The sequence below is a fragment of the Ovis aries genome, chromosome 12, assembly GCF_016772045.2.
Source record: "Ovis aries strain OAR_USU_Benz2616 breed Rambouillet chromosome 12, ARS-UI_Ramb_v3.0, whole genome shotgun sequence".
In the NCBI taxonomy this organism is placed as follows: Eukaryota; Metazoa; Chordata; class Mammalia; order Artiodactyla; family Bovidae; genus Ovis; species Ovis aries.
This window is the reverse complement of record NC_056065.1, coordinates 4,058,354-4,072,395: the sequence shown is the minus strand read 5'-3', so window position 1 is coordinate 4,072,395 and position 14,042 is coordinate 4,058,354. Positions and strand designations below refer to the sequence as shown.

Below are 14,042 nucleotides of genomic sequence, written 5' to 3'. Positions count from 1 at the left end.
TGGGCTAGATGAAAATGCTGGGGGGAAAATCCACACTCCAGATGCACCTCTGCCGTGTCTTGCTGGGGAAGGGAGGAGATGGTTGGCTCCTGAGGTCAGCCCATCTCTCCTGTTGCCAGGCAGGGCTCTGTTAACTACAGACGAATCAAAATCCCTCCTGGACAGCGGGACTCCTGGATTGGAGATGTCAAGGAGTGGAGAAGGGATAGAAACTGCAGCATCGAAACCTAAAAATGTATTTTATTTCGAAGTTGTGCTTTGGATTTTCCCCAATCCAACATCTGTTGAGTGACAGTCTTAGGTTCACACAAAGCATCTCCAAGCATACATACAATATTCCAGTTATCAACACTATTTTAAAGAATATACCATTTTACACAAACGTGACATACAAGTCAGACGTCACAACATTGCAATTCCCTGGAAGATCTAACTTCTCTTCTGAACATGAAGTACATATACACCAGCCCTTCCAGTGGTCTGTTCATCCTGTTGCTGGCGTCATCTCTCCTCATCTCTTTGGGGAGAAACCAGGGCGCCCTGAGGAGGTTGGCTGAGACCAGTGTTTCCAGTTTACAGGCTGCTGGCTGCAAACTCCTCTCTTTTCCAAACTGGGATGCTGGTAGCTCCACCCCACCTCTGTGTCCCAAAGACTGACCCATCAGAGTCCACACCAGGAAAAGGATCCAGGCCTCCAGGGGCAGAGTGGGGCTCTTTGAAGCATCATGCTGGTTTAGGAAGCTAATCTGAGGAAGACTGGTCTCCCGAGACCCTGGGTGGCCAGCTCTGCTTGGCTTTTCGGTGTAAAAATCACAGTGTGTAACCTCGATTCCAGTTGACTGCAATGAGCTCTGCTGAGAAGGACTCTCCTCCTGGGGTTCCTAGTCCTCGGGGCAGGACCATCTCACCAGTGTCAGGAGCACCAGAGGGGGAAAGACAACTCAGTGCCCAGAGAGGGGGTAGCCGACGAGCACGCACACACCGTCCAGTCCGTGATGCAGACCAGCAGATGGACCCTGACTGCGGGGATGGTGGACTCACGTCAGGTGCAGGGCTGAAAGAGACCTAAGGCAGGAGCAACAGAACAGGTCCAAGGTGTTGTCATTAAGGAAGTTTTGCCTTTTCTTTCTTAAGAGAAGGACGTGCCAGGAAAAGAGCAAAAGGGCAGGTATGGGCACCAATTTTGGCCAGTCGGATCAGAAGGAATGTCAAGGGAAGGGCGGGGTTTCATTTTCAGCAAGGAGACAGATCCTTGGCTATGAAAGCCCTCTGTTGGCTCAGGGCCTGCGTAAGTTCTGGTGACAGACAAGGACAGGCCACCACACAGAGCAAAGAAGCTGAGGATCCAGAGGACTGTGGGTTGCCTCTCACAGGCCGACACACTCACTGAAAGAGCGCTCCATCTTTCCATCCTGGCCTGTGGGATGATTTTCCTGATGCTGCAGGCTACTTTTCTATCTGGCAACTTTCCATAGAGCTCCTCTCTTCCTTCACGCTGAAGGAGGAAAACCCTACTGCTTTCCATAGAGATGACTACCAGCTTCCAAATGTTAATTTGAAAAGGATCTTTTAGGCCAAAGTTAAGACAATTTAGATTTTCCTATCTGAATGGCAACCCATTATCTTTCCCAAACTGTGAAAAACAAGGCAAAAAGCGCAGTTTTAAACACCAGAAAACAAAGAAGAGGAATGGGTTTCAGCTTTAACTCAAGTAGTTGTCTGAGACCCGTGAGCCTGGGGTGTGCCCATCCCTAGCTCTGGTCTCCCTGGGACAGCATGATGCTGGGAGAGCTGGGGGAGCTGGGACTGTGGGCACCAGATGTGGGGAGTGATTATAGCAGACGAGATTTTGGCTTTTTGGAGGAGAACCATAAAGGCCAAAGGGAGTCCAGAAGAGTCAGCATCCAATTTTTGATTTTCTTAGATTCAGGCCTTGGAAAGACTTTAAAGCCCATGGGGCCAGAGTTCTCTTAGTGTCCTCGTCCAGATAAACAGAGATCAGTTTTAAGGGGCTCTGTGTCTCTTTAATCTAACTAAGGCTCCCTAAGCCCCATTGGTCCCAACTAGGCGGTAAACTTAGCATAAATTTTCATTTGGGAATGATTTTAGGATTAGCAAAGCTGAATTTAATTTTTAATAGGATAATAAATCTTATGTCTTAAGTACCCAAAAAAGTGGGAGGAAGGACCCATTTCTTACCTTTTCCAAACCTGCCACAAATACAATAAAACTGTCTTAAGACTCTTTACCCTAAAAGGAACCAACTATAAAACTGTCTTATACAGGAAAATGTCTTAAATGGAAAATGGTCCATCAGAGACAAAGATAGGACCCCACGAAATGTCTATACATTCAGAAAAACTTTAGAAGTTCCATAATAAGATTGGGTTGTAGTTCCAGAGAATGGAGGAGAGCAAAAGCAAACACCAATGACCAATTCACACCAATAGAAAAAAGACAGAGAGAAACTGCCAAGCCCAGACAGTTTACAGGATCGAGTCCCATCCTGCTAAATTTCGTATGGTGGAGAGATTGCAAAGGCTAGGTTCTCTGGCCCAAACAGAATGAGATTTGTAACGGAAACAGAGACCCCTGGTGGCTCCTGTGTGAACTGCCACAATAACTTACAGAGAGGCGGTTTATCTAGGACCAGGGGAGGCTACACATGCCAGAGCCTAGAAAAATCTACTTGTGTGTGTGTGCGTGCGTGTGTGTGTGTGCTTGTCTGTGTGTGTGTGTGTAAAACGGAGCATGGACTGTACATGACCCTCTATAGTGTGTGTGTGTGTGCGTGTGTAAAACGGAGCATGGACTGTACATGACCCTCTATAACCAGTACCCAATACAAGACGCCACCGAGAGCCGCTGCGGGCGGCAGCGTCTGGTCAGGCGGCCCGCGCGTCCGCGGGGCTTGAGCTGCGAGCCCGGGGCCCGCGCGGCGCCCCGCCGGACTTCACAGTGACTGCCGGCGGACAGGTCCAGCTCCGGCTAACCTAAGGACTGCAGTACTGTAGCTGGCTGGGTCACCACGACTGGGGGCAGCAGGGGGCCGGGGGCAGGGCGATAACGAGGGCTTCATTCTCAAGGTTTTGGGCGACGGGAAGGCAAGAACAACTTAGAACCTAAGTTTCAACTGGAGTCCCCAAGCTAGTTAAATAGGAAGGTTTTTAATAACAGTCAGTCCCTCTAGTCCCCTTGTCTAGGATAATTAAATTACGCCCCTCAGACAGTACAAGACTTGTCAGTGGACTGTGCGGAGGCGGAGGAGTTGACGCCGGGGCTGGGCGCGTTCGTTTTGGGGAAGACGGCGGGCTTGGGCCGCGTGGCCGGAGGCTTGACGGGCGCCGCCACCTTGACAGACTTGACGGGCCGGAAGGCGCAGGCGATGTCCCCCGCCGTGCTGGCGCTGCGCTGGAAGGCGGGCTCGGGGTCCTTGAGGAGCTGGGTGTGCAGGGGGCTGGAGGGCTCCGAAGTGGGGGCCACCACGGGGGAGGTCTTGAGGGGCTCCAAGGTGTCCAGAACCACGTCGGGGGTGTGCTTGACGCTGCTCTGCCGCTCCAGCTCCCGCAGCTCGTTCAGCGCAGAGTTCATGGTCGCCTCAATATCCTGCGGACGGAAGGGAGCGGGTGAGGCTCAGGGGGAGGGAAGCCCCCCGCCAAGGTCCTGTTCCAACAACGGGGGCCGAATCGTGGAGAGATCACCTGCAAGGAGCTGTCCGGATGATTTTATCCGGCCCAAACCCCTGACCATGTGGGTGTTCAGATGGGAGGGAAGGACCTTCATTCTCATCTTTTTCTCCCCTCTAGACAGAGTGGTTGAGATCCTTTTTAAATACAGCCCTCAGGTTTTACACACATGCACTGAGGTATCTCTGGATGTTTTTTGGCTTTTGTTTGTTCGCTAAGTCATATCTGACTCTTTTGCAACTTTTGCAACCCCACGGACCAGAGCCCAGCAGGCCCCTCTGTCCCTGGAATTTCCCAGGCAAGAATACCGGAGTGGGCTCCCATTTCTTTCTCCAGGGGATCTTCCTGACCCAAGGATGGAACCCATGCCTCCTGCTTGGCAGGCAGATTCTGTGCTATTGAGCCACCTGGATGAGATGACATGTAATCCAGCAGGGAGAGGAAAGGTGGATGAATTAGGAGTGGCCACGAGTTTGGTCCTGAGTACATGAGATTCACTATCCAGGGGGCGCATATTCTACTCGTGCCTGAAACTGTACATAATAAGGATTAAAAAAAAAGGGGGTAGAGATGAAGTATGATCTTTGTTATCTTGGACTTTAAAGGCCAAAGGTTATGAGGGTTAGTCCTTCCTCCTCAAGGGCTGAGGGACGGTTCAAGAGCCCTGGCCCCGAGGATTCATCAGGACACTCCCCCACCCCCACCCTGGCCCACCCAACCCCATGAGAGTGTCCATCTTGATGAAGCCATTTCCTTCCACCCATCATCATGGGACCAAGGAGTGACCAGGAGGGGGAGCCAGAGCCCGCACAGGCCAATCTCCATCAGGTCACTACTCCAGATAGGAAACAGCAGCCCTAGCTCAGGGGCTCAAGGCAGAACCAAAGACCCTTTGTATGCAGCCAGCTGCCTCCCAGGAAGACCTCTCAGCTCTCTCCGCTCCTCTCCACACACTCTGTCTGGCACCCCCAAACAACCACACGACTCCTCCCTTGGGATTAAAGTCACATGCAAAAGTTTTAAGCAAAGACCTATAGGGTGATCCATGCTTTCTGTTGACTGTGGTTCAATTTCACTCATTCCTCCGATGCTCTCAAACCTTAAAATTGTTCAGAAAGAACTCTGTCTCCCTCCTTGGTCCTGTTCTGCAGCTAGAGTTATCTAGGTAGCTATCCCGGATATGTAGCTATTCTGACATTCCTAACACCTGGCCAAAGAGGGAGCTGGGAGGATTCCTGGAGTGCAAGGCAGAGTGCAGCCAAGAGCTTAAGGGGGGACACGGAAACAAGGCTAGCCAAGCAAGACATCTCAGACCGGTAGCTTAATACTGTGCTTGCTAGGCATACCCTCCCTAAGCAGAGCACCACAATTAAGCCAATAGAGACCACGCCCGGTCTCTATTGCCCCCTGGAAGTTGGGGTGAGGGGACTCTCAACTCGGTTGAGACAAAAAAGGCCAGCAGTGAGCCCTTAGTTCCTACCTGGTCTAATGAAAGTTATAGAGTTGGGAGAGGCGTCTGAGTGAACTGCTTGGAGTGGCCCCGAGAGTCGGATTTTTAGAGGTGGGGCTGGATCTCTAATAATTTCATGGAAAACAGAGATTTGTCAGTGTGATGCATACACGGACGGAAGACCCTGTAACCAGGGGGCTCATCTCCACTGTCTCTGGAAGCCTGGGCTGGAAACCTTTCTGGTACCCAAGTTCCCGGTGGCAGAGTAATCTGGGTCCTTCACAACCAGGAGCAGATTGTTGATTGGTCATTGGTCTATCACTAGGAACAAGGGACTAGCCTCAGGGATGATGAGGATGGCACACTAATATGGAAAGGTGGCCAGAACCACCTCTGAGTCTCACCACTCGGGCAATTTCACCAAAATCTACCAGGGTCTCAAGACTCAAAACTTGGGCTGAATGGGCTCCATCAGAAATTCTCCATCTGTAACTACTAGCTTTAAAAATTACAACAAGCTTGCAAATAGCCCATGTATGAGCAAGAACCACGCATTCTTTTATTCCGTCTTTGAGTTCTTTCTGGGGAGAGAGGGGTCGACGGATTTCTTGGAAAGTCCTGTTATCAGGTCTGGGTGTCCCACAGAGCCTGAACTCAGCGTATAATGTGCAGGGCACATTTCTGCCTCAAGCCTCGCCGTCACGAGCGTGGACGACACTAAGCAGCAGTGGGGAGAGTAGACGCATGACACCCATTTGCCCAAGAGCCCCCAGTTACCTGTGCAATGACCTCAGGGTCCATGGGCCGGTGGTTATTGAAGCTTTTTGACCTTCCTGCTGTCACCGTCTTCCGGATCTGTGGACTGTCCAGCCGATTCTTTAGCGACGAGTGGCGGCTGATGGAGTTGAGGCTTCCATGCCCACTGATGGAACACTTATCCGGCCCTTCCTTGGGGAGGCTCTGGCTCAGGATGGGCTGGGAAGATGGGCGGCAGCTAGCCCCCACCCCCGGGGAGGCGGAATCAGTCAGGGAACTGCTCAGCCCATGGCCATCGCTCCGAAATGTTTTCCGGATGCTCCCAGATTCTGGCCGCTTCCTTTGCCTTCAATGACAGATAGAGAGGGCAGTGTCATCAGGGAGCCCTGGCTCCGAGGAAGCCAGGATGAGCGAGACAGAGGCAGGCGTGGGACCCAGGGACTCCAGGGAGGAGAGGACACAAAGCGCGCCTCTCTCGTTTCACCTTCCCTGGCTTTCTCTGGGTCCGTCCCCCTGCCACCCCTGGCCTGGGCAAAGGAGAAACGGATACTTACTTGGTGCTCATGGGCTTTGAGTTCTTGAGATGTAAGGTGCTGTCAGAAGAAACGTCTGATTAAGTGAAAGTTTCTAATGGGGGGCAGACTTATGAAAAGGCACCCTCTGTTAACTGCTCTGAGTGGAAACCAGGCCCCAGATAGGGAAAAAAGTCTCACCATTACCAAGGAGATAGGAAACTGATGGTAAAGTTGACTTTCCCAAATTTTAGCATGTTTCTTAGTCCACTGATGAGACTGTAATTATTTTGGGCTTTGGCAAGAGGCTGCTGTTGCTTACTCTGTAGATATGGAATGGAGTATTTTTCAAGAGGCGGCAATACTACAGAGCTCGGGCCACATTTGTGCATTTTCTAGGAGGGAAATACATCTATATGACCCTAAGTCACCCAGCACTAGGCTGAACCCAGGCTCTGAGTCAATTTGTTTCAGCCCACTAACACTCTCAGACGAAATGGTTTGGTAGAATCCTACTCATACGGGTGTTGCCTACTGCTGAGTAAGTTCATTATCTCTTGGAATCAGATTTAAAGAGGCTAAAACAAGAGGCTATGCGACTTTCGGTTTGGGATGGCCACTGGGCAGCTCTGATCTTGAATCTACTGAGGGCCGCTGAGGCTGAGGTGGGAGTTGGGGATGGAAGAAGGGAAGGACCAGCATGGCAGGCCCTGAAGATCAGGAGCTAGTCCTTGGGGCAGGACCAGGATTCTAGCCAGTCCTGTCCTGTTCACCAGTGGGGGGTCTTCCTTGTCATAAACCCCTGGGCCTGGCTGGGATCCGGCACATTGTAGCCACTCATGAAGCTGCCTGCCTCAGTAGCTTTAGCCTTGGGGGTCAGCCACTCGAGTGTATAAAGGATGTCCTCAGAGTCTTATAAGGTCCAGGTGAAATGACTTTTCTTCCTCTGCCAAGTCTTCTCTGGCACCCACCCCCATTGATAGGCAGACTTGATCCCCCTCAATTCTGTTCCTTCAGGGCATCTATGGAACCACTTTTTAGTTACCTGTCTGTATGGTGTTCACCTTGCGAGATGGAGAGCTCCGAGGGCAGAAAGAGAGAAAAAGTTTGAAAGTGAAGTCACTTAGTCGTGTCTGACTCTTTGCCACCCCATGGACTGTAGCCTACCACACTCCTCCGTCCATGGGATTTTCCAGGCAAAAGTACGGGAGTGGGTTGCCATTTCCTTCTTCAGAGGATATTCCCAACCCAGGGATCGAACCTGGGTCTCCCGCATTGTAGGCAGACGCTTTACCATCTGAGCGAGGGCAGGGAACATCTTACTCCTCTCTGAATGACTTGGCACAGCAGCAGGTGTTCGATAAATGTGTGGAGTTGAAATGAAAGGCCACACCTGAATAACTCTTTGCTGATTTCCTCTTCCCACTTGAGGAGGGCTGACTCACAAGGCCAAAACTGCTGAGGAGGCAGACATAGGGAGCGGCTGGTGTGGGCCAGGCCCCCAGGATGTAAAGGGAGGGAGACAGCGTTCCTGGTTTCAAGGGATCTGAGTCCTGAGATTGCTTTGGGAATACAGAATAAGGGTACCTAACTCAGCCCTGAGGAATTCAGGGGTGTCAGAAAGGCTTCCCCAAAGAGCTCAATCATCAGACTGAGTCCTGAAGAGGGAGAAGAATCGACCAGGTGAGGAGACAGCAGACGTGAAGGCCCAGGGGTGAGAGGGAACCCAGGGCAGTCAGGAGAGAAGGAGCTTGGGGGGGAGCTGAGTGGGGGGGAGCTGAGTGGGGCGGGAGGCACAGCTGAATCAGTCCGCAGGGCAAGGTGTGCCGGGGAACCGCTGCTTACCCCCGACCAGTGGGTAGTCTGGGCAGACCGCGTCCTCCAAGAGCCCATCCTGATAGCCCAACCAAGGAGTTCACAGGAGCTCTACCAGACTGTTGACTATTCTGTTGACTATTCTGACTAGTACGCTCTACAATTCCTTTGTACAAATGGCAACAAATATATGACAGCTTAAAAATATGTACCCAACTAATTAGCTAACTCTCCCTCCACCGATCTTGCCTGGGTTTCTGGGTTAATTATAAGCTTACAACCTTATGATTATAGGCTTATAATTAACACAGACTTGTAAATAAGGAAGAAAATGCAGTCAGCCCACAGTTACCATTTTACTAGCTGGCCCTCCCAAAGGGTATGAAGCTGGAGGGAAATGAATAAAATCCTCAGTCTTTTTTACCAGTTTGATTTAAATTAGAACTATACTGGCTAAGTGAGCTGAATCAGCTACTTTACTAAGAAGAGGGTGAAAGAGCCACGTGCCCCAAACACTCCCCCGCTACCGTCTGGTTGGAATAAAGCCAAGAGATCTGGGCGACCTGGTGCAGTTTAAAAACAACAAGCATCTTTTATTCTCCTTCCAGTTTCAGTATCCAGAGGCTATGGTTAACAGGTTTTCAATGTGCAAATCATTTCATTCCTCCAAAGCCAGAGGGGAATAAAAGCTGTACATCATCTCCAATCCATATTCATCGGGAGCGCCCTGGGGCTTGTCATCCTGCTGGCACTGGGCCAGGTTTCAGGGTCTGGCGGAAAGAGGTCTGTAGGCTTTGGGACTTGGTGTCTGGCCCCTTGAGATGAGATTAGTTCTCCAATAACCTGAATGTCTCTAGGGGAGGCAGCAGCACACGGGCGTGGAATCCCTCTAGATGGCCAGATCGGGCGTGAGTGGAGTGAAAACCCCAGGATGTTGCTAACAGCCACAGTGAAAGCCGGGGGCCAGAGTTACGAGCCTGCTGGACGGAAGTGGGCATCTGCACAAGGCTAGGAGGGCAGGATCGTACACTGGCTAAAGCGGTAGGGGAAAACGGCAAATTGTTTCTTCTGGTGTGAAAGGGCATGAGGAAAGGGAGCTGGGCTTAGACAGTGAATGAAGATCCCAGGACGGAGCTTTCCGTGGGCGGTGGGGAGTGGTCTCCTTTCCTCCAGGGGAGTGAACGCAGGATGAGGGAGAAACAGGCACACGGTAAAATAAACCACTGGGGGGTAACGTGAACCTGGCTGAAGACACATGAGACTTTGGATTTTTGAACAGACAGGGCCAAGGAAGACGTCAGACTATTATTTGAGTCAAAACTGAAAACGAGAAGGCACCTCTGAGAAACGGCACAAAACTAAGCTGCGTGAAGTGACTGCAGCTTTGGCCAGAGTTTTAGCAGTCAGACGGCCAGGAAGGTCTGAGCCGCTTCGGGGACAGTAGGGTGCACCCGGTCCTCAGGGTGACGGCCGCACGCTGGGCCTGCGGACGGGGTCTGCGGACGTCTCCTCGGCCCTGTCTGCCCTGCAGCAGCCGCGGGCACATGCAAGCGGTCAGGTGGGCAGCGGGGGCCCTACGCACAGCACAGGCATGGAGGGGGCGGTTAGGCCAGAGGGTGAGGCTGGGTGTCGCAAGTCATTCAGGGGAGCAGAAGATGAAAAGCAGAGCTTACTTGTTGATGTTTGCAAGATAAATATCGGCTACATGACCCCCACTGGGACAGCTGGCCCCCGCTCTGGCCGTCACCTTTTCTTCAGGTGGCTCAGAAATGACCTCAATCTCAGACTTGGGGCTGGACCTCTCCACGACACCGTCCTCGCTGGGGCAGGAGGGGCAGGCAGGCAGGGAGGAGGGGAAAACAACAACAACACAAAAAGCAGTGTTAAATCGGCAAGATGGCCCCCCCAACACACACGCGACCCCGCAATGGCTCTGAGGCAGCAGCGACGCCTGGCTGGGCTCGGGGAGCGGAGGCAAGGGGAGCTACGGGCCTCTGGAGGGTCGCTTAAATACAAATAAATAATCCTGCCGAGTCCTGTGGGGTCCTCAGCTCCTCCGGAAAGCTTGGCTAGGGGACACCTGGATTCGCGGCATCTGCCTTCTACCCCTCGCTGCTCTCCTGGGGCCGCGGTGCTGGGGCCACCTCCTGCAGGTTGCGGTTTGTGTGCTCAGGTCCCGAGCAGCGCTGGGGAGGGACAGTCAGCTCTGCCGCGGCTCTGGAGGTGCCGGCGTTGAGGCAGGACCCCGCCACACTCTGTCGTAGCGCGTCCAGCCCCGCTTAGAGCGTCCAAGCCGGTCCCACTTCTCGCCACTGCTCTCCCGGCCCCTCTGGCTACTGATGACAAAGAAAGCCCCTTCTCCCCCACAATTCATCTTCTCTCGGTCCTGCGGTGAAGTCATAATGCTAAATTTGGGAGGGTCCTGTCCGCGCACAGATGGCCACCAGGTGTGCGATGTTATCAACAGGGAGAGGACTTCCCCGCAGAGCGAGCCGGGGAGAGGCTTGGGAGGGCGCAGACTCATTCAGGATATCAACCTTTAAAAAATAATATTAAGGGGAGGACTAAAAACACTGACAGCATCGCAGCCAAGGGGAGTTGGGGGCAGAGGCGGGGCGCTGGGCAGGGGGCAGGTCTGGGGGGCCACGGGGAAAAGCCTTCCTGATGGGGAGACACGGCTTCAGAGAGCGGGACTCCACAGACAGCCCACGCAAGGAAGTCTGTCTGCGATCGGCCCACGGCCCTCGGCTCCCCGGCGTTCCTCCCCGTCCTCTCCCCCGTCTTTCCCCACGTCAACCTCATTAAATGAACTGGGTTATTTCTACAAAGCTGCTTAGGCTACATTTCTACTAGAAAATAGGCTCAACATTTTCATTTACAAGTGGACAAGTGCCATCAGTGACCCAACAGGTTGGGGTGAACACGATTGTTTTTAAAATAGGAAAGATAAATCAAAACGTTTTCCCAACCTGATCGTTCCAGAAAGGAACTGTAAGTGGTCAGATAATTAGCCCTAATTATCACTCATCAGGTATAAATGTGGATGAGCGTGGGCTGGGGGAGGTGGAGGTGTGGCTGGCGGAGGAGTGGAGTGGAGAGACTGAAAACAATTCTCCACCTCTCTGACTCTGGGCACCTTCCCAAGGAAGAGCAGCACTTGCAGACTGTGCTGGGGCCCATAGGGGCTGGCCTCCCTCATCCTCCTGGGCTTCAGAAGTAAGGACTCACTCCCACAGGGCGGCCAGGGGCCCCTAAGGGTGCAGGGCACCCTACGTACGTGTCTTGGACCACGATGTACTGATGGGGGATGAGACCGTCGATGCCGTTGTGCCGGCCTTCCCACCAGTCGTCAGAAGCCCGCTGGTAAAGCAGCAAAGATGCCCCCTTCTTGAAGGACAGCTCTCGGGCCGTGCGGCCCACGTAGTCAAACTTGGCAATGGCCTCGATGGGCTCACACTCTGAGAGGGGTGGAGAGAAGGAAACACAGGCTGCTGGGACTCACACTTGGCAACTGGGTGGAAGAGCCCAGTTAGCTGAACTCACAGTGGTGGGAAGATAAGCTGGTGTGAGAATAAGTCACGGATGATATACAATAGCCAGCAATTCCTGAGCAGATGGTGCAAACCCCTGAAAGCACTCACATGCCCTTCCCTGCCCTTGCTCCTGCTGTTCGCTCCACCTGGAATCCCTCTTTCTCTCTCACCTGCCTGATGAAACACACTGAATCACAACTCAAACATCACTTGCTTCCTCGAGTAACTTCCTTTGTGTTTCCATAGTGCTTTATGCCAACCCCTATCATCGAACCTGCCATATTGTAGTTGTAAGCATTATTTCCTTTTCGGCTGTACAATAACTCCATTAATTTAGAACACTTATTATTGCATTTTAAATAATCTGTTTAGGTTATCCATTCCCCCTACTAGAACATGAACTTTTAGTCTCTATAAAGAGAAAATAACTTACCCAATCAGCTTTCCAAAGAGCAAAATGTGGAAATATATTTTGTGACCAATACATGGAAAAATGCACATGGAAGTGATTTGAAGACTTAACAGAGGTTTACAAAGGCAATGTACTTCTACTTTTGTATAAGCTTCAGCTTCCTCGTCTATAAAACGAGGAAAAGAATAGTGCCTTTTTCATGAAGTCGGCAGTAAGAGTCAATAAATAACCATTTGTAAAAGTGCTCAGAACAGTGAGGACCCAGAGTAAAGTGCTGCCTGTATCAGTCACTGTTATTACAGTATCATTTTCATGGTCTGCTCTGGGCTGCAGGTAGAGGCTGGAGAGCAAAAAGAGGGATCTCAGAAATCAGGAACTTAGGGTTAAAGTCAGATATTCTGAGTCGTGGAAAGAAATATTGCTCTCAAACAAGACCACACCTAGACAGTCGGGGCTGCTGGGTCTGCTGGAGAATTCGCTACAGCAGGCCTGTCGAAATATCCCAGGCTCAGTTCTGTACAGCCTTGGGTTTGTCTCTAGCAGCTCTATCGATTTCACTAGGGAGCAAGAGATAAGACATATAAAGCCTTTAGCAGTGCCAGGGAACACTAGGCTCTAATCAAATACAAATTTCCCTAGTTCACTGACGCTCCTCCCATTGTGTGGCAAGTTATCATACTGATCCATTTGACCTTAAGAGCCAAATAAGCAATCCTAATTTTTTTTTTCTCCTTTAAAAACTGGCCTAGGATTGCAGAATTCATGGCAAGGCAGGGAGCAGGGAACACTGAAGACTGTGCCATTTCGTTCTCATGCCCAGAAAATTCTGAGGCCCTGTCAGCTGCCGAGACTTCCAGAGCCCAGGCGATCCAGAAATGGAGGTGCAGAACTGTTGGCAAGACAGGGAATGTGCTGGCCGGACAGACCCTAATAAATCATGGGCACCGCCAAGGCCCACGGACGACAGCTGTGCATTCCAGCTCTCGACGCGCACCCGCCAGGCCGCGCAGCGCATGTCTGCGCTTTGGAAAGGGTCAATTTTTCCAGTCGGCAGGCGTGAGAGCATGTGGTTTCTGCATCCTGATTCCCACCCCCCTCTGGCCTGCTTCTGCTGGGTTCTTGGCATCCAGCTTCACTATTCCCCAGGCTCACTGGTTTTCAAACGAGCGCTCCTTCACTTTTGTCTCCAGCTACCTGGCAGGAGTCTGGGCTGTGACAAGGGACCGACAGTATGCGGGTGAGACGGCCAGATGAGACAGGAGCTGGGAGCTGGGCGAGGGGCAGGGAGCTGGGGAGAGCAGGGCAGAGGGCTGAGGTCCAGCCCTGCACCTCTGCTCTAACACAGAGACTACTCGATCTGAGGGGGTGGGCTGTCCCTCCAAGAAATGGAAGGAGTGAGCGTGGGAGCCAGGAGAGCTGGGGGCAGTTCCCAGGAGACTGCAGGGTGGGAGGACAGGATGTGTAGCCGCTCCTTTCTGCTTCATGCCCCAGCAGCCGGGTGACCCCACTCGGGGCCTCGTACCGTCATCGCTGGTGTGGTGCTCTGCAGTCACATCCTGGGTTGAGTCTTCAGCCGAGGTAGTCTCTCCATGAGGGCTGTCACTGCAACAGAAGCAAGAGGGACCAAAATTCTTATCTTCTCTTTCACACAGCTTCCTTGGGCATGGAATCTACCCTACACTCTGATCACACACTACAGGCAGATGCTTATAATGAAACACAAGGCTCTGGGACGTCTCTAGGCTAGCTCCTGCTTCAAAAACTACTGGAGACTACATGGGACTTACAGACATCTTGACACAAAGGGAACCTCATTTCAACTTAGAAATCTTTTCAAAAATATAAAATGACTCAGCTCCTCAAGGATCATTTCTTTAG

The 14,042-nt window shown here is 52.0% G+C and overlaps 1 protein-coding gene across 7 annotated transcripts in view; it reads right to left on the bottom strand.

Annotated features, from left to right (window-relative positions):
- Positions 1-222: 222 nt before the first annotated feature.
- Positions 223-14,042, bottom strand: part of SRGAP2 (SLIT-ROBO Rho GTPase activating protein 2) — a 256,602-nt gene continuing 242,782 nt past the window's right edge. For 3 of the 7 annotated variants that reach the window (XM_027976227.2, XM_027976228.2, XM_060396290.1), the window contains 6 exons: positions 13,687-13,766; positions 11,497-11,677; positions 9,893-10,039; positions 6,447-6,485; positions 5,914-6,238; positions 223-3,606 (listed from right to left, as the gene is read on the bottom strand). In XM_027976227.2, coding sequence (XP_027832028.1) covers positions 3,223-3,606; positions 5,914-6,238; positions 6,447-6,485; positions 9,893-10,039; positions 11,497-11,677; positions 13,687-13,766 — 1,156 coding nt within the window. In that variant the 3' untranslated portion in view covers positions 223-3,222. Of the gene's footprint in view, positions 3,607-5,913; positions 6,239-6,446; positions 6,486-8,786; positions 10,757-11,496; positions 11,678-13,686; positions 13,767-14,042 lie in introns of those variants that run through there. The other 4 variants (XM_027976229.2, XM_027976230.2, XM_042257007.1 and 1 more) reach the window with 3 other exon arrangements.